The 23295-nt window shown below is 37.1% G+C and overlaps 1 protein-coding gene across 1 annotated transcript in view; it reads left to right on the forward strand.

The window, feature by feature from the left end:
- Positions 1–2552: 2552 nt before the first annotated feature.
- ITCH (itchy E3 ubiquitin protein ligase) overlaps positions 2553–23295 on the forward strand; it is a gene marked incomplete at both ends in the record, with an annotated part of 70086 nt that continues 49343 nt past the window's right edge. The window contains 5 exons of the mRNA XM_084248053.1: positions 2553–2622; positions 7002–7143; positions 9465–9589; positions 11091–11228; positions 17313–17358. Coding sequence (XP_084104179.1) covers positions 2553–2622; positions 7002–7143; positions 9465–9589; positions 11091–11228; positions 17313–17358 — 521 coding nt within the window. The remainder of the gene's footprint in view (positions 2623–7001; positions 7144–9464; positions 9590–11090; positions 11229–17312; positions 17359–23295) is intronic.

The following is a 23295-nucleotide window of genomic DNA, read 5'->3' on the forward strand; positions in this document are numbered from 1 at the left end:
GATTGTAATGTTGTTAAGAGAACAGTTAGAACAAAAGTCTCCATGTCTAGAATGTGTTGGCATATTTGAGAATGTGTTACAGGACAGGGAGCGGGGCACCCCTGAACCCCAAACCTGCCCACTCTAAATAGGTTCTGCCATACACTGCATCAAGACAAAACTTACTCCATTGTTTAAGAACTAGAATACAATTAGTGTGCAATATAGGAAAGGGGAAGAGAATGGGGAAGAATAGTGTTTCCAAATCAAGCACCCAAAGTTACCCATCCCCTCATGGGTAAATGCCCAGCCAAACAAGGTTGGCCCAAAGTAAGGCCTGAAAGCCTGCCACAAGTCTACTGTACCTTGTGGGACCCATGGAAAAGGGTCAGAAACAGCCAGACAAGTCTGGGAGAAAAAGAGCAAAATCAAAATCAAGATAAAAGCTGCCATTGTTAACCTGCCCACAGGTCTCTCACCCATATCTATTTCAGTCAGCCCAGGACCAAAAAGCAAGTGTGACTTCTTTACATGTCTCTCTGCTCCATGTGCCTCCTTCTGGCTCTCCATCCTTCTTCCTTTCTTTTCCAGTCTCCTCTTCAGCTTCTTCTCTTCCCTGCTCACCTCCACCCTGCCTTGGGTGGGCAGGGAACCTGAAATCTCCCCTTTTCCTGGGGGGACCACCCTGTTACAATAGGAGGTAGGTTCCTGAGTGGGAGAGGAAAGAAGGAAATGTCAGGAAATTAGGAGCAGGGAATAACAAATAATATAAGATCTTTCAGGTCATTGTAAAAACTTACTATGAGTAAAATAGGGAGCATTTTGCAGGGTTTGGAACATTTTAAAGAATTATCTTAGTTGTGTTAATTAAAGGTACTGAGATTAGAAAAGGGAAGAAACAGGGAAACCTGTTTGTAAAGAATGGCATAATCTAGGAAATAGGTGCTATCAGGGGAAACTGAACAGATTTGTGGTAGAGGGGGTAAGAATTGAATGGGTTCCTGGACCAAGCTTTAGTGTGGGGTGCTGTAGGAGTAACTTCTCCGCATCATCAAGCATTTCTCAGATACCAAGCAGAGTATCCAAGAATTCAACTTAATTCTGAACTATTTGGAAATAGCATCAGGTTCCATAGGTAGTGTCTCAGTCTCACAATACAGTGTTCCATTTCACATTCTGATGGCAAGCTAGTGCTTCTGACCAACTAGCTACAAATTGGAGGCTTCAGTGACCCCTGCCAACTCAGGATATAGTTGCAAGTCTAGGTTATCAGTATCTCTCAATTACTAATTATAAATCACAAGTCCATTAACTTACTAGAGCAGCTCATAGAATTCAGGACACTGGTTGCTCACTAGATTACTGATTGATTACAAAGAATATTAAAGGATATGAATTAGCAGTTGGAGATATATAGGGTGAGATCTCGAATAAAGGAACTTCTGTCCTCATGGAGTTTGGGACCTGGTTCATAGGCATATGAAAGTGCTCTTGTTTCTGGAAACTCCTAAGACTCACTCCTTTTGGGTTTTTTTGGAGCTTCATTAATTGGTCATGAATAAGTAACTCAGTGGCCATTTGTGATTGTTCAACCTCTAGCTCTTTCCCTTCCCCAGAAATCAGGAGGCAGGACTGAAAAATTTCAGTGTTCTGTTCTTAGTTGCTTTCCCTGATAACCTGATCCCCATCTTTGGGTGCTTTCTAAAAGTCACTTAATTAACATAAGGCCAGTTGGGGTGTAAAAGAGCTGTTATAAATATCAAGACACCTATTTTACCTTTATGGGTCTGAAGCTTATAAAGTCATTAAGTTTTCAGGAACTTCGGACAAAAGGCCAAATGTTACTACAAAGAATGGACCCATTGCCGTTATCTTTGGAAATTCCTAGGACTTTGGGGTCTGTGAGCCAGGAACTGTGAAAAGGTGGGCGTGTGTGGGGAAAGTGTAAAATATGAATCACTATATATTTTAATTATTATTTTTAAATATTTATTTTTATACAAGAACTGGGGTACAGGTCAGAGGCACGGGAGGGTGAGAGGATTCATCAGAGACAGAGTAGGGAGCAGAACAGGCAGACGGACCAAAGCACTGCTGAGGGGAGCAGCGGGCGAGACAGGGGAGGTCTGCCGCACCATGTGGGAATCACCCTGGCCGGCCTGGAATTGAGCCCGTGCTGCAGAGGCTACGGACAGCTTCACAGCTCTGCGCTCAACCTGCTGTGCCACTGTGGTTATAAATCACAATTAGAAGGAATCATCAAAGGAACCTGTGAGGTAGGAGTTAGACCTAGAGAATTATTCTGTTCTTGGGAACTCAAGGGAAGAAAGTAAAACAAGGGAACTCAAGGGAGGAAGGAATGATCAACTGTGTTGAATTTTGCTGATGGTTTAGTCAGGATAAATAATAGAATTGAAAATTTAGCAGTATAAAGGCCATTAGTTATTATGTGGCCTTTAGTGGGATATGGAAATGGTCTGGTGGCACTATTTACATATTTTTAAATGGGAATGCTTTGATGTTTACAAAAGTTTTTCCTTTGCCATGTTCAGGTTTTCTATTCTATTGGTGGTATGTCTGACAGTGGCTCACAGCTTGGTTCAATGGGTAGCTTGACCATGAAATCACAACTTCAGATCACTGGTAAGTTTTAAAAAGATCCTCTGCTTTACTTTTTGTTTTTCCTAAGGTAAAATATCTTAAGAAAATCTTGAGTGACTCATATGTCTGATGCTGAATTAGTATTTGCTTAAATGAATGAATGAACAAAATATTTTAGATACGTAGAAATTACCTTTTAATTTCAGGATGTTCTTGTGTCTTTTGCATGTTTTTTGATTTTTTTTTTTAAAGATTTATTTATTTATATAAGAACCACGGTACAGGCCAGATGTGCGGGAGGGTGAGAGGATTCACCAGAAACAGTGGGAAACAGACCAGTCAGACTGACGAAATTCACTGCCGAGGGGAGCAGCAGGTGAGGCAGGCAGGAGAGGTCTGCCACACCATGTGGGATTCTCACCGGCCGGCCAGGATCGAACCCATGCTGCTGGGGCTGTGGACAGCTTCATAGTGTGGCGCTCAACTGCCTGTGCCACTAGGGAGGCCCCCTTTTTTTTTTTTTTTAAAGACTTATTTATGCTTTTTTTTTTTGGTACATTAAACATAGGTGCCTGGGCAGTTGTTTGCTTAGTTTGTATGAAGTTTTATTGAGAGATAATTCCCATACCATATTGTTTACCCATTTATGTAGGTCAGTGATTATTAGTACATTTACAGAATTATTCAGTCATCACCATCGTCAATTTTAGAACATACTTACCACTCCAGTGTTGACAAAAATAAAATTTTTAATAATATTAGACAGAGCTTATTAGATAATCCAAATGAGTATTTGAATCCAGGAAGTTGTCTAACAAAATTTTACTCTGTGAATTTGAGTTTAGTTTATATATAGGAACAGTGAGTCATTGATTTTTTTTTTAAAGATTTATTTATTTATGCATACAACAGCTGGGGTACAGGCCAGAGATGTGGGGATTGGGGGGGTGAGTGGATTCACCAGAGACAGACTGAGAAATAGAATAGGCAGACTGACTGAAATAACACTGTTGAGGGAAGCAGCAGTCTGGATTGCTCCCTGGCCGGCTGGATATCGAACTGGTGCTGCAGAGGCTGCGGATTGCTTCTTAGTGCGGTGCTTAACCCCTTGTGCCACCAGGGAGGCCTCTGAGTCATTGATATTAAGAAATTATTCTTTTTTTTTTTTTAAGATTTATTTATTTATTTATACAAGCACTGGGTACAGTCAGAAGCGCGGGAGGGTGAGAGAATTCACCAGAGCCAGAGCGGGGAGCAGAGCAGGCAGAAGGACAGAAGTACACTGCTGAGGGGAGCAGCGGGTGGCAGGAGAGGTCCGCGCGCCGTGCGGGACCCTCCTCCGGTGGCCGGGGAGCAGCGGGGATCGAACTGGTGCTGCAGAGGCCACGGGCAGCCTCACAACCCAGCGTTCAATTGCTGTGCCACCGGGGAGGCCCTTAAGAAATTATTCTTGACTGTTAGGGATGGAGAACAGAAGTGGGCTTTTGGTTTATTGTAGGCTTAGATCTATAGATTTCCTAAATTATATTGAACTAAAGATGTGCTGATGATCTATGAGTAGAAGAGGCTAAATGCCTGGGTCTAATCACTTGTCCTGATTTCTAAAGAATGAACAGTGCAGATGCAAAGCCTGGGTACCGATTGTTTAAATCTTCTTTATCTGGTAGTGATTGAAAGGATGGTTTACCCACAGGCATTAGACTCCTATATGGCTGCGTCACAGAACAGGAATAGGAAGCCCAGCGATCTGACTTAAAAGCCTGTACAGGTGACTGTTCTCTTGCTTGCTAGGTCTGAGAGGGGGGGTTCCCAGAACATTATTTATTTATAAAAGATTTATTTTTATTTATTCAAGAGCTGGGGTACAGGCCAGATGTGCGGGAGGGTGAGAGGATTCACCAGAGACAGAGCGGGGAACAGAACAGGCAGACTGATGAAATACACTGCTGAGGGGAGCAGCCGGTGAGATAGGAGAGGTCTGCTGCACCATTTGGGGTGGCCGGTGGGGATCAAACCTGCACTGCAGAGGCTGCGAACAGTTTCACAGCATTGTGCTCAACTGCCTGCGCCACCAGGGAGGCCCCCCAGAACATTTATAGTTTGTTCACACCAGAAACGTTGTATCCATTAGGAGTCGCTCCTCATATTCCACAACTACTAATTTACTTTCTGTCTATAGATTTGCCTATTCTGTTTCTCTCATAAACTGAATCATAAAATGTATGGCCTATTGTCTCTAACTTCTTTCACTCAGCATAGTTTTCAAGGTTCACGCATGCTGTATTTCATTTCTTTTTATTTTCAAATACTATTCCTTGTATGCACATATCACTTTTTTTTTAAAGATTTATTTATTTATAAAAGCACTGGGTACAGTCAGAGCGTGGGAGGGTGAGAGAATTCACTGAGCCAGAGCGGGAGCAGAGCAGGCAGAAGGACCGAAGTACACTGCTGAGGGGAGCAGCGGGCAGCAGGAGAGGTCTGCGCACCATGTGGGACCCTTGCCCCGTGGCCGGGGAGCAGCCGGGGATTGAACCGGCGCTTCAGAGGCTGCGGGCAGCTTTGCAACCCAGCGCTCAACCGCTGCGCCACCAGGGAGGCCCACATATCACTTTTGTTTTTCAAAGATTTACTTATTTATACAAGATCCGGCGTACAGGCCAGATGTGCAGGAGAGTGAGAGGATTCACCAGAGACAGAGCAGGGAACAGAACAGGCAGAGTGATGAAATACACTGCTGAGGGGAGCAGCGGGCAAGACAGGAGAGGTCTGCCTCACCATGTGGGCATCTCCGTGGCCGGCGGGGATCCAACTAGCACTGCAGAGGCTGCGGACAGCTTCACAGCGCTGTGGTCAACTGCCTGTGCCACCAGGGAGGCCCACATACCACATTTTTATTTATTCATTTGTCATTTGATTTGAGTTGTTTACTCTTTTTGGCTGTTATGAATAACACTATGAACATTTGTGTGTGTTTTTGTGAAGGGCCTCCCCGGTGGCACAGCTGGTTGAGCGCAGCGCTGTGAAGCTGTCCGCAGCCTCTGCAGTGTCAGTTCGATTCCCGGCCGGCCAGGGACATTCCCACATGGCGTGGCAGAACTCTCCTGTCTTGCCTGCTGCTCCCCTCAGCAGTGTACTTCGGTCCTTCTGCCTATTCTGCTCCCTGCTCTGTCTCTGATGAATTCTATCATTCCCCGCACCTCTGGCCTGTACCCCAGTACTTGTATAAATAAATCTTTAAAAAAAAAAAAAAGAAGTTTTTGTGAAGGTGTATACTTTCACTTCTTGCAAGTGTATACATAGGAATGGAGTCACTGGGTCATGCAGCATCCATATTTACCATTGTTAGGGTGAAGCTAAAGAATCAGTATTTCAAAGTGTACAATGTAGAAAACTCTTATTTAAATAATGTAAGACATATTGGATGTCACAAATAATCTTCCATTTGTGACTTGCCCTTCATTAGCTTTCCAGCACGCTTAGAATAAAATCCTAATCCCTTATCTTAATTTTTAAGCTAAATATTATCGCTCCCTATTTACCATTCTTCCCTATTTGCCATACTTTTCCACAGATATGCTTAGTTTTTTTCCTGGCTGAAATGCTCCCCTCTTCCCACCATCAGTGTTCACATGGCCAGCTCCTTATATGGATGTTTCCTTAAAAGTGCTTTCCAAGACCCTCCCTAGTACCCAGTGATAGTCTACTACATTAGCTTGTTTTTCATTGTAAGGATTTTTTTCTAACTAGTATATTATCTCCTTTATCTTCTTTACTTAAATGGATCTATTTAGAGTTTAAAGCAATATATGACACATGGTAGACATTCAAATATTTGTTGATTTAATTTATCAGTATACTTTTTTTTTTTTTTTTTTTTTAAAGATTTATTTATTTATTTATTTATACAAGCACTGGGTACAGTCAGAAGCATGGGAGGGTGACAGAATTCACCAGAGCCAGAGCGGGGAGCAGAGCAGGCAGAAGGACCGAAGTACACTGCTGAGGGGAGCAGCGAGTGGCAGGAGGGGTCTGCGCTCCATATGGGACTCTCCTCCGGTGGCCGGGGAGCAGCCAGGGATCGAACCAGTGCTGCAGAGGCTGCGGGCAGCTTTGCAACCCAGCGCTCAACCGCTGAGCTACCGGGGAGGCCCCTTATCAGTATACTTTTAATTGACTTCAGAGCTCTAGCTCTGCTGATATTGACAGTTGGGATCTACTGATAGGCTTTTGGGTAGATTGTAATTTATTTGCTAGAATGGGAGGAAATACAAAGGTCATGAATGAATAAAATTCGTGAGTAATTTAGAGCAAAACTGCTTTGAATAAAAATAATATTTAAGCCTTCATGAAATTGAGTTGATTTGAAGGGTGAGCTAACATCTCAAATATTAAAATATTTTCTCTTTTCTTTTACCTAGTCATTTCAGCAAAACTTAAAGAAAATAAAAAGAATTGGTTTGGACCAAGTCCTTATGTAGAAGTCACAGTGGATGGACAGTCAAAGAAGACAGAGAAATGCAACAATACGAACAGTCCCAAATGGAAGCAATCCCTTACAGTGTAGGTTTGGAAGTATTTTCACAGTATATTTTGTTAAGTAGGTGAGCAGAAATGCAGCTTTAAAAATATTTCTTATTCCTCACCCCTCATTCTTAGAACTCCTTCTCTAGTCCTGTTTTGTTTTTTTTTTCCCTTTAGATACTATGTTCTTCCAGTCTGTCCTTTTCTGTCTTCTCCACTTTATTTGATGGTATTATTGCAACTGAACAATTGAGAGAGCCCATTTAAGACTTTGTTTTTAATTAATAACACATTAGAAATTGAAGCTAAATATGTGAATGAGAATTAAAAAATATAAGCGGTCACAACCCTCATAAAGATTATGACTAGAGATGTTTAGCAGATTAGTATACTAATGCTACCTACTTTCTACCAACTGCCATCTCTGCTCAATAGAGACGTACTTTGAGGTTCTTAAGCAGATAGAAACATGAACGAACTCCTTGGTGGTTTAAGACTTAAGAAATTCTCCTTGTATCCCCAAATGATAGTGCTGTTGTTGAGCCCAGATATTTGGAGGAGCACATGCTTCAAGTTCTTCTACTGAATTTTTAATTTGTAGCAGACTGGTGTGCAGTTTTAACAAGCCTTCCATTGTTACATAGCAGGCTTTCCAGACTTCTCTTTAGAACTTAATCAATATAATTTGGATAAGATCATCTTTCACAGTATACTTTATCCTTTCAAATAAAGTAAAATTATCAACTGTTTTATTTCATCCCCATTATTACTTCCCAGATAACTAAGAGAAATGTTTTCTTAATGTATTTTATACTATGTGTTTTCCTGAAAGTTACAGTTGAGAATTTTGTAAAGAATGAATTTATTGTAGCCCCACCCCCAAAAGCAATGTTAAGGTGAATATTTTTAGTTTAACTACCTATTTCTCTTAATAAAATGATGGTGTAAATATGAGCATGAATATGTTAGACATCAGTAGACTTCTAAGAAGGAAAGTGTTAACTTGTTCTCCAAAATTTGATCATGTTTTAGAGAGATTTGAGATACAGAGAATTTCAAACATTTCTAGAGTTTGTCTTTATATCATTGAATCTTAGGACTGTGATAAACTATTCCTATTCTTCTGATTAATGGCTCTAAAATTGTTTTTATATAATTGCACATTCAAATTTCCTGTTCTTTGATTTAGAAATTACCATTACAGATAGCATTCCTTATTGACATTTAGCAAGATATGAGTGAGTCTGTGTTTGACACCTGTCCAGGCAAAATGTCCTCTATCATTATAAAACTTGGGGTATCTAATGTAATTTTCAAATCATTATGTAACTGAGGAACTTTTTAATGTAAATTTTTTTTTAAAGATTTATTTATTTATACAAGCACTGGGTACAGTCAGAAACGCGGGAGGGTGAGAGAATTCACCAGAGCCAGGGGGGCGAGCAGAGCAGGCAGACAGACGAAGTACACTGCTGAGGGGAGCAGTGGGCGGCAGGAGAGGTCTGTCGCGCCATGTGGGACCCTCGCCCATGGCTGCAGAGGCCGTGGGGAGCTTTGCAGTCCAGCATTCAACTGCTGCACCACCAGGGGAGGCCCAGTGTAAATTTTAATTACAGCTCTTCTTCCAGTGTATTGGCCACTGACTGGCTATATAACATTGGGTAATTTGCTTAAGCTTTCTGGTTTTTTTTTTTTGTTGTTGTTGTTTGTTTTTTTTAAGGATTTATTTATTTATGCATACAAGAACTGGGGTGTAGGCCAGAGGTGCAGGGGGTGAGAGGATTAGCCAGAGAGAGTGGGGAGCAGAACGGGCAGATCCACTGAAACATACTGCTTAGGGGAGCAGTGGGCGAGCCAGGAGAGGTCTGCTGTGTCATGTGGGTCATCTCCCTGGCTGGGGATTGAACTTGTGCCTTATTGGCTGGCGATAGCTTGGTAGCACTGTGTCTTTAACCCCTGCACCGCCAAGGAGGGCCCTGCTTAGCCTTTCTGAATATTAGTTTCTATTTCTGAGTATGGGGATGGTAATTCCCATCTCATAGGTTTTCTGTGAAGATTAGATGAAATAATCTCTAGCTCAAGATTGACATATAAAATAAGAATTTAATTTGTAAATTCACTTTTTATGCTACAGAAAGAAGCCATTTTTCCAACAGTTTATAACATAAGCATACTTTTATTAAAGACATTCAGATATGGTTTATATACAGTTATAGAATATAGGCAATATTGATTGTACAGAAAACTATAAAGGGGTTCAGTGGGATGACCTTAAACATGAAAAAGTCAACTGTAATTTATTTGGAGTCCCATTGTGACATTTTGTGAAAATAATTTTTTTCATCTTTTTTCACTTTTAGTATTGTCACCCCTGTGAGTAAATTACATTTTCGTGTGTGGAGTCACCAGACACTGAAATCTGATGCTTTGTTGGGAACTGCTGCCTTAGATATCTATGAAACATTAAAGTCAAATAATATGAAACGTATGTATGTAAAAGTCTTAGAAATTATGTTCAGCTGTTTTTTGCTCCAAGAAATTCATATGGTAAAAATGCAAAATGACTGTGTTCACTGTTTTTAAAGTTCACTCAGCCATAATACTAGCAATGAGAAGAATCTTAAACTATTTAAATTCTGAGTTACCTTGGTTTGGTCATTCATTTTGGACCCAGTATTTTTAATATTAAGTTTAGATATCAAAGTCCTATATACTCAATGATGGAAAAACTGAAAAATATGGGTTAGAGTTGAAGAAAAACATAATCCCACTTCAGAAAGACAAATGTGGTTAATTGACTGATTTCCTTTTCAAGTGATTATCTTTTGATGTCCTCATTTTGGATGGCTGTTGTTTTACTAATATGTTTACTGTGGGGGGAAAAATTTTCCTTTCTTCCCTTTCAAGGTTCTTTGGCTGGTATAATAGTTAAATTGACTCAAGAAAGATTAATAAGAAAAAAATTAGTTTCATATGTGTAGGTTTACTAGAGATATATGGAACCCAGCAAAGTGACCAAAGTATCCAACTTTTATATCTTTTTGACAAAAGATAATTGACAAAAAAGGTTGAGGCTGGTAAATTAGTAAATAAATAATGGTTTATTGATTCATCCTTGAGTTTCCTATCTTTGGAAATAAATATAACTTCTATCCTCTTTTTACTGGAAGAATACTTTTTTTTGAAAGAGGGTAAAGGTTTTATTTATTTATTTTTTTGCTATTATTGTTACTGTTTTTTTCTTTAATTTTATTTTTATATTCCCCATACAATTGCAACCCCCTTATTTTGACCCCGATCTCTCCTTTCCCGGCTTCCCCCACCATAGTGTGTCTCTGGTTCCTAGTTGTTTGTTGACTGGAAGAATACTTTTAACATGAGGCATGTCTCCTTCCAAGTACACAGAGGAGTGTCAGTGTCCTTTTTGCACCTGCTCTTTCTCAAGCAACTTTAATAAAAAATAATCAGAATGCCAATGTGACATATATGGAGGGAATATGCCCTGAACTCTATCAGTATGTGTGTTTGTGTATAAATACAGACATATAAAAACTTGAAATGTGCTTTTTTAAATAAATGATTTTAAGATATACTTTTCTACCCCATGCCTATCTAAAACATACTTCTAGGAATTTTATTTCTTGTTTAAAATTTATGAGCTACAATTAATTCTTAAGTTACATGTTTTTGCTCAGTGTAACTTTAATATATATTACTGAATTGTCTTGGTTCTGTTGATTCATTTTATATGAAGATGGGATGAATATAATAAATGAGATGATCAAGCTATCCAGTGTTTTATGGATATTGAGCATTAACAAATTTTGTTCTATTTTGACATGTTTTGCTGTCATATGATCTGAAACCTTGGATGAAGTATGTTAGATCAGTTTCTATGCACATAAATGTAAATTTTTTGACAGGGTTTCAGCAGTTAAGATGACTTTAAAAAGTGACCATTTTGTTGTAATTTTATTCTCTTCCAGTTGAGGAAGTAGTTGTGACTTTACAGCTTGTAGGTGACAAAGAACCAACAGAAACAATAGGAGACTTGTCAATTTGTCTTGATGGATTGCAATTAGAGTCTGAAGTTGTTACTAATGGTGAAACTACGTGTTCAGAAAGTAAGCAATCACTTTGTATAGTATATTTAACAGTTCTTCTTACATTAGCTGCTCTGTATGTATGTAATTATTGCTTTTCTTTTTCACATTAAAGAAATTATTTCCTTTTTATAAAATAGAAACAATGATCATTTTAAATATTTTCTTTTTAATGTATTGCTCTATGAATAAAACATTTTTTATAAGTTGAAAAGTTAGCCAAAAGTATAACTACAGTTGACTTTATGACTTAATTTTTGAAGTATTTGTTCTGTTAGCCAATAATGGTAGCTCATATGGCATAAATGATACCATACCTCCAAATGATGCCACACTACAATGGCAGTGGAAGTTTATTGTCTGTAGCAGTGTCTGGTTGAGTTTAAATTTGATTTGAATTCTTCCTAGTACTGTAGGCTACTTTGCAGAAGTGGCTTGTGTTATAATAATGACAAACCAATTGTTGTGTGTGTCAGTGTGTCTTACAGTGCATGTTTTGCTAGTGTTAAAGGGAATAAGCATGAGCTATGATTAAGAGAAGTGTGATAGCACCTGTTACTGCCTGCATAGTTAGCATGCTTAATGAAACTATTTAATGGATTTCTTTAAATATTTCTATCACTTACGAATGTTCATTTTTTTACTTCAATCAGACAGATTTTAGAGGCCCCAAGACAAGAGCAGATTAATATTTCCGTTGATTAGTCTGATAGCAATCTTTCTGTTTACTTAGAAACTGCATTATGAAACATTTCGCAACTGTTAGGTGCTGTTATTCTTTAGTTTCTACTTTGAAAATATCCTACTTCCTTTTTGCTCATGACTTTTTTAAATAGTATGACCTTCAAGATAGTCCTTGTGTATATTTGATTGGTTCTTTGGGTGAATTAATGAGCATAACGAAAAATTTCTTAAATAGTCATACTGCTTCAAATTGACATTCATTTTAGTTGACTACTAGTCAGAGGAGCTCTTACATATTTCTCTTAATTGGAATTCTGGAAAATATACAAGTTAACTCACATTTTAAATCTATCTTAACCTCAACATTAAGATATTCCCCCCTACAAATTGAAACTATTTCTAATGCAGAATATTTAATAATTAGCAAAAGTAAAGCATGCCATTCTTCATGTTTCATACTACAATCTAAACTGCGTATTTATAGTTAAGGCTTTGCTGTTTCCTACACAAGTGGACATTTCTCTATCACCAGTGTTCTGTTCAAGTAGAAAAATAATTGACAAAATTTAATCTAATTCTTTGAAGTAAAAAGGTGTTTTTACTGGGCAGTCACAGTGAATTTTAGGATTAGAGTTGCCTTATAAATAGCTAACTGCCATTTTTTTAAAGTTTTATCAAGTACCAAGTGCTATATTGGTGTGTTTACTTATATTCTCATTTAACCATCACAAATTTGTAAGACATTGCCATCATTTTGCAGATAAGGAAAGTGAGATACTAAGAGTTCATATGTTCAATATCATGCCAACTACTATGATGTGGAATCAAAGTTGAAACAAGTTATTTATTGTTTCCTTTGCTTACCTGTACACTTCAAATCAAATCATGAGTAGTTATAAGCAAACAAACAAAACCCAGTTCAACTCACAATTGTGTGGTAGGAACTGCACTTGTTATTTGATTGGTTCCATTTTTGTAACTGTAACTACAAGCCAGAAAAGAAATGGAATTTAATGCTAAAATTATATTCCCAGCAGCTGATCATTGGTTGGAAAAGAACAGGGGTGGATAGAGGATTGCCTTTGTATTCTAATATTTTTCTAATGTTACATATTTTTACTTTTTTTTTGGAGAATATTTACTCAGAAGTTTTTGTGCAAGAATACATAGGGATGGGTCTTTTATTGACTTTTATATTCTTGGTTAACTTTTTGAAAAATGTTTATGAAAAATGAATGATGATATTAAAGTTTACCAAATAATGCTTCATTACATATTTAGATAATTTAATAAACATTGGATTGTCTTGATGAGACATCATAATCTCTTTTGGTACTTAACAAGTTTTTGGTTTTAGTCTTCTGTGGATAAATTTTATGAAAAACAGCAGCTTCATAGGTAAACCTTTTTCAGGTGAAACAGAGTTTCACTTTAAGTGAAACAGTAGTTTTCACCCTTTCTTCAAGCTTTGAGAATAAGAGAACTTTCTATCCCTACCCCACTTCCTCCATCCTGCGCCCTCTTATCTGGGAATAAGTTTAATATCCAACCAAGAGCATGATACTTTATTTCTCTAGTTTAAAGAGTGACTACATAATTTGCCATGATGTTGTCCTTCACTTAAGTAAGAGTTAATGGACTTTTATGAGCCTCTGGAAGAAATCTTTATTTAATTTGCTAGTTAGGTAGATTGATTGTTGTAGCCTTCAATTCTAAATTAATTCAACAAATTGAATATGTTCAATTTGTTTATATCTACAAGAGCTTCCCATTCATCTGTTTTTACTTGGGCAGGTGATGGTGGTGGATTGTTAAAACACCTATCTTCCCAAATAAGACATTGAACAGGAAACACCAGAAAGTTTTGTCAAAGACACTAGTTTTCATTAAGAGAAGTAAAAATCTATTTTACATTCAAATTCATGATTATGAAATAGGAACATCGTTTTGTAAGATCTTTACTCTTTCCTGTGTATATTCTGGATAGATTAAAATTTAATTTGGGGTTTTTAGCATAGATGACTTCCAGTTCTTATTGTGTATGTTCTAGTCTTCATTTTATCTCATTTGTTTCTAATTTTTTTTGATATGGTCTATTCTCGCAGGGATTAGGTGATACCTCATTGTGGTTTTGATTTACATTTCCCTAATAAGAAATGATGTTGAGCAATTTTTCGTGTGACTGTGGGCTATCTCAAAATCATCTTTAGAAAAATGTTTACAGCTTTTGCCCATTTTTTCATTGGGTTGTCTGGGGTTTTTGTTGTTCTTGGATTGTGTAAGTACTAGATATATTTTGGAAATTAGTCTTTTGTCAGATGAGTGATGTACAAATATTCTTCTCCCAGTCTATAAGTTGCCTGTTTGTCTTTGTGATGGATTCTTTTGAGGTACTTTGAAGCTTTTTAGTTTGATATGGTCTCATTTGTTTATTTTTACTTTCATTTCCCTTGCTGTTGGAGTTGCATCCCCAAATACATCTTTGCAGTTGATGTCCTGTAGTGTATCCCCTTTGTTTTATGATTAAAGTGTTTCATGGTTTCAGCTCTTACAACCAAGTCTTTAATCCATTTTGAATTGATTTTGTGTGTGGAGTTAGGTATGAATATAGTTTCATTTTTTTGCATGTGGCTATCCATGTTTCCTAAAACTGTTTCTTAAAGAGGCAGCCACTGCAGCAACGAGTTCAAACCCCAGCCAGGGAGCTAACCCACCTGGCGCAGCAGACCTTTCTTGTCCCGCCAACTGCTCTCTCAGCAGTGTATTTCAGTAGATCTGCCTATTCTGTTCCCCACTCTGTCTCTGGTGAATCCTCTCACCCCCCTGCACCGCTGGCCTACACCCCAGCTCTTGTATGCATAAATAAAATAAATCTTTTTTTTTTTCTAAGATTTATTTATTTATACAAGTACCGGTGTAAAGGCCAGATGTGTGGAAGGGTGAGAGGATTCACCAGAGACAGAGCGTGGAATAGAATAGGCAGAATGATGAAATACACTGCTGTGGGGAGCAGTGGGTGAGACAGGAGAGGTCTGCTGCGCTATGTGGGATTCTCACAGGCCGGCTGGGCTCGAACCGGTGCTGCAGAGGCTGCGGACAGCATCACAGTGTAGTGCGCAACCGCCTGCGCCACCAGGGAGGCCCTAAAATAAATCTTTTAAATAAAAGATTAATCTTAGTGTATGGAACTCTAAAGGGCCTAAATTGGGGATTCTCTGCTCCAGAGAAAATTTCTTTTGCTTCTGCTAGTGACAGGGTGTTATACTTACTGGAAACACTTTAACTCCTTTCTATGATTCCCCAGCTTAATAGGGCAATCTCTGATTCAGCCCCTTCACTTTAATGCTAACCAAAACCTTAATTTTTGATCTATCTCATTGCTGATAGTAGCCCTTTCACAGTAAATAGGAGCAGTATGTTACTTCATCCTAGAGCTGGTTATTTTGTGGCACCAGGGCCCTTTTGAGTGTTACACTGAATAGAAGAGATCTTTGTAGATCTTCCAAAGTGTCCTGTGGGACAATCATGTGCATTTAGAAATCTGATCAGTTTTCTTTAGAAAATTTGGATTGGGAATACTTTTAATGAGCAATACATTTGTAAAATGCAAACTATAAACACAGCCATTCTTCTTTTCTCGGACAATCATGGCATTAAATTTCAGATTCTTTGTTTCGTTCTTTTAAACTGTTCTCTGGCTGGAATCACAAGATTAGATGAAAATAATTTGTCATAAATTTTATAGGTGTGGCTTTATTCTGCATTGTAATTCAATGAAAGATTGAGTCTAAATGGCCCTTGACAAGATTTTGCTGAAGAATTGTAAATTTTGAGAAATAATAATAGCTAATAGTAAAGGAGTTCTTTTATCCGTTGGGCACTGTTTTGAATGTTTATTTCTCACAGCTATTCTGTGAAGTAGGTATCATTATTGTCCCTATTTTATATATGAGATAAAAGACACTGGAAAGTCATCAAGTTAGTACATGATGAAGCTGGGATACATAACAGGTTGTCTTGCCTCAGTTCATGTGATTAAATGGACTTCACTAAAATAAATGAGAAAGAATTAAGGTTTTGAGAAAATTGACAGATTTAGTATGTTGGATATTTTGGCTTGGTTTTCTGGCTTCATTTATGTCTCTGTCTCATTTATCAGCAATTTTAGGGGAATGTATTTTAGGGGGATATTTTCCATATAAAAATAATTTTTATAGAATTAAAATGTATCCTTTTCAGCCTAAATATATTTCATTGTACTGTGTATTTTAAACAGCTTTATTGGGGTGTAGCTTATATTTCATAAAATTCAGCCATTTCAGATATATATAATGATTTTTAGTAACTTAACTGAGTGATTTAACTATTACTGCAAATCAGGTCTAGAACATTTTTCATTCCACCTCCCCCCCCCCCCATCACATTCCCCCTCAAGATCCCTTTTGCCCATTTACAAGAAATCTTGTTACTGTCCTCAGCCCTGGACAACTACTAATTGATTTTGTCTCTCAAATTCTGTCATCTATGACATGTATGTTTCAATAGTTTGCTCCTTTTTATTACTGAACAGTTTTCATTTCCTAGATATACTGTATTTTATCTGCATTTACCTGTACACATTATTTAGATTAGGTGAGAAACTTAATCAACTTTGCTGAGCATTGTATAGTATAGTGGTGACTTACCCTCTTTTTAATGAACTCATTAATTATTCTGTAGTGGTGATTTCATTGTTTAATACTGTATTCAGGGACTGTTCTTTTTTAAATGGACCAACACTGTTAAATTGGAGTTTTTCTAGAAACAATTTACAGTTTTTTCTTCTTTGTCTATTTTTTCTAGAATCAGTGTGCCTAGCTCTAGCCTTTCTCTAGCGTGTTTATAGTATACAGGCCCCTCACTGATGTTTCCTATTAATAAAATTTGAAGAAAATGAATGTTGTGTTTATTTTGGCCACATTGGTACTTATGTATGCCTTTTCTATTCATAAATCTGTCTTCTAGGCCCCTGCAAAAGAGAGCTGTTACTGGGTTTTGTGTTTTCAGAATTGTTTATTAATTGGCTGGTGATCAGCACTCTTTGTGAGATATTTGGAATATAAAAGATAGCTAACTTCCTAGATCTGAATTAGAATCAAGCAAAATATATTTCAGAGAAGGCAGAAGTACCTCAAGTAATATACCTTGACATTAACATCTCATACCATAATTAAAAGCATTTGCACAAAATTTTGGTAATTGTTTTATTTCAATTACATAAACAATGATTACATTTTCCTTATAAGTGTTGGTAGGAATTTCAATTATGTGTTGTTTATTAGAAAGATTTAGTAAAGAGATTTGCCTTTATAACATGTTTAGGAAAAAGGTGAAAACCTTTTGAAACTCATTTTCTCTGTCTAAATTTTGTTGATGTTAAAGGCGCTTCACAGAATGATGATGGCTCCAGACCCAAAGATGAAACAAGGTAAGAGTTCACTTAATTTCTTACCATGGAATTCAGAAAAAGACCAGCGAGAATGAATAGAGATTCATTTTAGGAAAAACTGTAAGTTCAGATTGATATAAGAATAAATGAATGTCAGAAAAAGTAAGAGAGGAAATATTTATGAAAGCGTCACGATTCACAGCTTATGTGACTAAGCCAGGGATATCCAAATCATAGAAAGTAAATATACTGGCATTTTTTCCAGAAGTGGAGAGACCAGAATTCCAGGGCCATCACTGGACTGTTATGTCTTTTTTAGGAAAGCGGGGATGTTCAGTTTAAATATATGTAAAGGTCAACACTAGCTATAGCTACTGGTCCTTCATTAGAAAAGGCAGAGATAAATAACAGCTGTTTGCTCGGTCAGTACTTCATGAACTCTGCCTTCAGGGCTAGGGCTGAAAAGTATTGTATATCTTCAGCTGTAGTAACTGACTTAACAAACTCAAGTTTTTATTGTTTATCTTGGAAACTGGTGAAAGGAGATGAATTTAGGAAAGGAGATGATCCTAGTCTTAGGCAATTAAAGTGTCTTCAAATAGAGTGCTGAAATGCTGTTGGATTCTTCTTTTTTCCAAAACTGGGTAAGCAATGGGTAGAAAGAATATAAACCACAGGAATAGAGGAGGAAGAGAAGAACCAGGAAAGTGGTGTTAATAGTACATAAGGGGAAAATATCCAGAAAAATGGGATATTATAGTGTCAGAGCTATAGGGGAGGATAGGTGAAACAAATAGAACAAGATGTTGCAGCCTAGTTGTTAGGTACATGGGAGTTTGTTGTACTATTTTACTGTTCATAAGAAAAAGTTTTTAAAAAGCCAACTCATCAAGATCTTTAGAAAATCAGTTTGTAAAGCTGTTAGGTTGTACCTACCAGATTTATCTTCACAGAATCAATCCTGTGACAAGGAATCATAGTACCCTCACAAAGGGAGGTTACTTCTTGCCTAGAGAACAGTTACCTTTTTTCTCACTGTGATTGAAAAACTATAGAAAAGGCCTTTAAATTACATAAATATCTATGTAGACTGGAAGACAATTTATACCTTCTATACCTCTTCTTAGTTTTAAATTCATTTTTTTTCTTAGTTTTATCTTTAATAGAATTTTATTTTGAATTCCCAAAATTTCCCCCATAAAAATGTTTTAATATTTCAGTTTGCTTTGGTGAGTGAACTCTTTTAAATACTAAACCCATATTTTTTTATAGTAAGTAAAAATGTGGTAGAATTTAATATACCTATAGAAAGTTTTTACTTTACCATTCTATTGATGGTTTTTGTATATTTTTTTCAAATTTCTTTCTTACAATGCTTTATGAAAAAACTGGCAGCTCTAAATTTCTTGCCAGGGCTTTGTTTGAGCCCTTAGCTTCATACCATTTATTCATTCAGTGCTTTACATCTTCTCAAGTGAATTATTGTCATAAATAACTTGGAAATCTTCTAGATTTCTGAGATCTCCAGACTATTCTTTGTGTCTTTTGTGTTGATCATGAATTTCTTTGCATTAGCTTTTATTCTAGAGGTCATATCTCTGAAATGATGGGCTTGAAAAGCATTATAAACTATCAACTATGGTTTAAATGTTACTACACAAAATATATGGCCTTGTCTGGATTTTTTCCTTTGCTTGTATTTGCTGACTTTATTTAAACTGTAAGATTAAAAATGCAGGGCAACATATATCTACGGAATAAGGACCCTTTTTGTGTCCTCTTAACCCCAACCCTGTTATAATTTAGGAAGTTTACTAAACAGCTTTAAGTTATTTTTGTACAAATTTAAGCACTAAGTGTATCATGCTTTCTTCTATAGCGTACCTGAATGTTTTAATATTTCTTAGTGTTGTCTTTTTTTTTTTAAAGATTCTTTTATTTATGCATACAAGAACTGGGGTACAGGCAAGAGGTGTGTGGGGGGCAGTGAGAGGATTCACCAGAGACAGAGTGGGGAACAGAACAGGCAGATCAACTGAAATACACTGCTGAGGAGAGCAGCGGGCAAGTCAGGAGAGGTCTGCTGCACCATGTGGGTAGCTCCCTTGCCGGGGATCAAACTCATGCCGCAGTGGCTGCAAAAAGCTTCATAGGTTGCATCCCAACCCCTTGTGCCACCAGGGAGGCCCTGTTAGTGTTGTCTTAATGTTATTTTTATGAACTCCCAAAATGGATTGGTGCCTGGTGTTCAAATTTTTGTTTTTAGGTGTGACTTCTTGACTGTCCTTTGATTTGTAGCATTATTTATAACCTTAACCATATTAACATCTTGGTTTGCCAGGGTTCTCTATCCTGTTTATGAACATATGGGACAGATGTATATAGGTGGTTAGGTAAGCAGAGGTTTATAAAATTGTGGAGCAAGGGAACAAAGCCATAGTAGCTCATGATTAGTAGCCAATTGCTTTTGAAAGATAATGGTGGTAGTGGGTTCATACTGACAGTTCTGTGTAGTATTCAGGTTTCCATAATGATTTTTAAAATCCATTGCAAGTTTAGCTTCACACCCACTTACTAAACGACTTAAATAAACTACTGGTACTGTTTCAGTATGGCTGTTTCTCAAATTTCAGAGTGTATTAGAAATCACTTGAAGTACTTATTCAAACAGATTATGAATCTCCTTTTTTTTATTTAAGTTTTATTTTTATATTCCCCATACAATTACAACCCCCTTATTTTGACCCCCATCCCTCCTTTCCCCGCCTCTCACCCCAAATAGAGTGTCTCTGGTTCATAGTTGTTTGTTGATTTTGATATTTTCTTTCTTACAGTTATTCTTTTTCCTGGTCCCTTATTTAAGTTTTCTAGATTCCTGCTATGAGTGAGACCATCCGGTATTTTTCTTTTTCTTTCTGGCTTATTTCACTGAGCATGATCCCTTCTAGCTCCATCCATGTTGCTGCAAATTGCATGTGTTTATCTTTTTTGAATGCTGAGTAATATTCTATGGTGTATATGTACCACATCTTCTTGATCCAGTCATCTATTTTTGGGCATTTGGGTTGTTTCCAAAGCTTAGCTATTGTAAATAGTGCTGCGATAAACATAGGGGTGCAGGTGCTCTTTGGAATTGATGTTTCTGTGTCCTTTGGGTAAATACGTAGGAGTGGAATTGCTGGATCATATGGAAGCTCTGTGTTTAGTAGGTCCAGAAATCTCCACACAGCTCTCCATAGTGGTTGGACCAGTTTGCACTGCCACCAACAGTGCAGGAGAGTTCCTTTTTCTCCACACCCTCGCCAACATTTGTTGTTGCTAGTTTTTTTAATATGTGCCATTCTCACTGGTGTAAGATGGTATCTCATGGTAGTTTTGATTTGTATTTCCCTGATTACAAGTGATGTTGAACATTTTTTCATATGTCTGTTGGCCATTTGCATTTCCTCTTCAGAGAAGTTTCTTTTTAGCTCTTCAGCCCGTTTTTTGACAGGATTATTTTTGTTGTTGTTGAGTCTCATCAGCTCTGTAGATTTTTGTGATCAGTCCTTTATCATTAGTGTTGTGTGCAAAAATGTTCTCCCAGTCAGTGGGGTTTCTCTTTGTTTTGGTTATTGTCTCTCTTGCTGTGCAGAAGCTCTTTAATTTGATGTAGTCCCAGCTGTTTATCTTTGCCTTCGCTATCACTGCTTTGGATGATGTGTCTGTAAAGATGTACTTTTATGTGCATATCATGTAGTGTTTTGCCTATATTTCCTTCTATGTATTTTGTGGTTTCAGGTCTTATGTCTAGTTCTTTAATCCATTTTGAGTTGGTTTTTGTGCATGGTGTTAGGTAGTAGTCAAGCTTCATTCTTTTGCTTGTAGCGACCCAGTTTTCCCAGCACCATTTATTGAACAAACTTTCTTTGCTCCAATGCATATTCTTTGCTCCTTTGTCAAAGAGTAGTTGACCATAAATCTGTGGGTTTATTTCTGGATTTTCTATTCGATTCCATTCGTCTGTGTGTCTGTTCTGGTTCCAATACCATGCAGTTTTGATGATTATGGCTTTGTAGTATAGTTTGAAGTCTGGGAGTGTGATGCCTCCATTCCCTTCTTTTTTTTTTTCAGGAGAGCTTTGGCTGTTTGGGGTTTTTGGTGATTCCATATAAATTTCATCAATAATTGTTCTATTTCTTTGAAGAATGACATTGAAATTTTGATTGGAATAGCATTGAATCTGTATATTGCTTTTGGTAGGATGGCCATTTTAATAATGTTTATTCTTCCAATCCATGAGCAGGGGATGTCTTCCCATTTCTTTGTGTCTTCTTCTATTTCTTTTGACAGTATTTTATAGTTTTCTTTGTATAGGTCCTTTACCTCTTTTGTTAAATTTATTCCCAAGTATTTGATTTTTTTTTTTTTTGTTTCGCTATTAAAAGGGATGGTTTTTTTGATTTCTTCTTCAGATTTATTGTTTGTGTATAGGAAGGCTACTGACTTTTGCGTGTTGATTTTGTGTCCTGCCACTTTACTGAACTGATTGTTTAGTTGAATTAGTTTTTCTGTGGAGTTTTTGGCGTTCTCTATGTATATTATCATATCATCTGCAAATAGTGATAGTTTGACTTCTTCTTTTCCTATTTGGATTCCTTGTATGTCTTTCAGTTATGAGTCTTCTTATTAGTCCCTAGTTCATTAGGTCCAGGGTGAGGCCTGAGAATTGCATTTCTCACTAGTATTCCAGGTGGTGATGATGGTGCTAGGCCTACAATTTGAGAACATCTATGGTTAGCTATTTCTTTGTTATAGTTAACTATTAAGACTGAAAGGTTATGTAACAAGGGCTATTTCTTGAATGTCCAGGTTATAGAATTTGCCAAAAATGTCATTCCTTCTGAACCTCATACATATTCTTTTACTGTAGGACTAGTTTGAATCTTGTTTTTTTGATCTGTTTTATTTCTGTTGTTACAAAATAATACATGATTGGTTTTAAAAATGTTAATTGGTTTATAAAATAAAATTTGTAAAACCTTCATGGAAGAAAACGGCATTTGACCTAAGACTATAATGAATAATTATAATTTGGATATGCCTGTCTTGTGGGTATTAGAGAGTTTCAGGAATTACAGATGAAAGGAGGAAAAACAGTCATGGAGGTAAGAAAGAACAGAATGTTTGTTAGAAATCTTCAGTCAGCGTATTTGCTCAAAATAGAGAAATTGAAAGGGAGAAATGGCAGGTGGTAAATTTGATAGCAGAATCAGTTAATATTTACTACCCGTATTATATGTCAGGCAGTATGATGAACATGTTTCCCGTTATTTCAGTTAGTCCCTAAACATTTCTATGAAGTAAATAGGTATTTCTGTAGGTATTGAGAAAGAGGCTCAGAAAGGAAAAGTAATTTGTCTGAGTTAATAGTGTAAGTGAAACTGTTGAACCTGGGACTGCTTTACGTTCAGAATCTGAGCTCATAATTACCATATTTTACTGTCACCTAAAGTGGGATGCTGTTCTTTTTTCATGTAAATACTTAGCCCTCAATAAATCTTATTTTTACTATTAGGTAGGTTGAGGTCATATGGAGATTTTTGGTTTGCAAGTAACAGCTTATGGGATCTTTTTCTATTAAGAGGAATGTCCCCAAAAATGCTTGAAATAGAGCATTGGTATGATGAGAACTCCATAGGAAAAATTCTGTTTAACAGATGTCTATAGTTTGGATTATATAGTGATGAGTGAAGGTGGGAAGGCCTGTGTGGGAAGTTGTTCTAGTAATCCACTGGGAGATAATGAGGTCAGTTACTTTAACTAGTTAAGTAGAGCTGTTTTGGTGGAAGAGTAGAGAGAATGTGGAATATCAATGAGATTTAGGTACTAAGTGTTAAGAAACACAAGAGAAGGAAAAAAGTAATCTGGGAGGATAGCAGTGTCAATCCCTAGACCCAGAATATAGAAGGAAGAGTAACCTAGAATTGAAAATTT

This window comes from Talpa europaea, assembly GCF_964194135.1.
Source record: "Talpa europaea genome assembly, chromosome: 11".
NCBI lineage: Eukaryota > Metazoa > Chordata > Mammalia > Eulipotyphla > Talpidae > Talpa > Talpa europaea.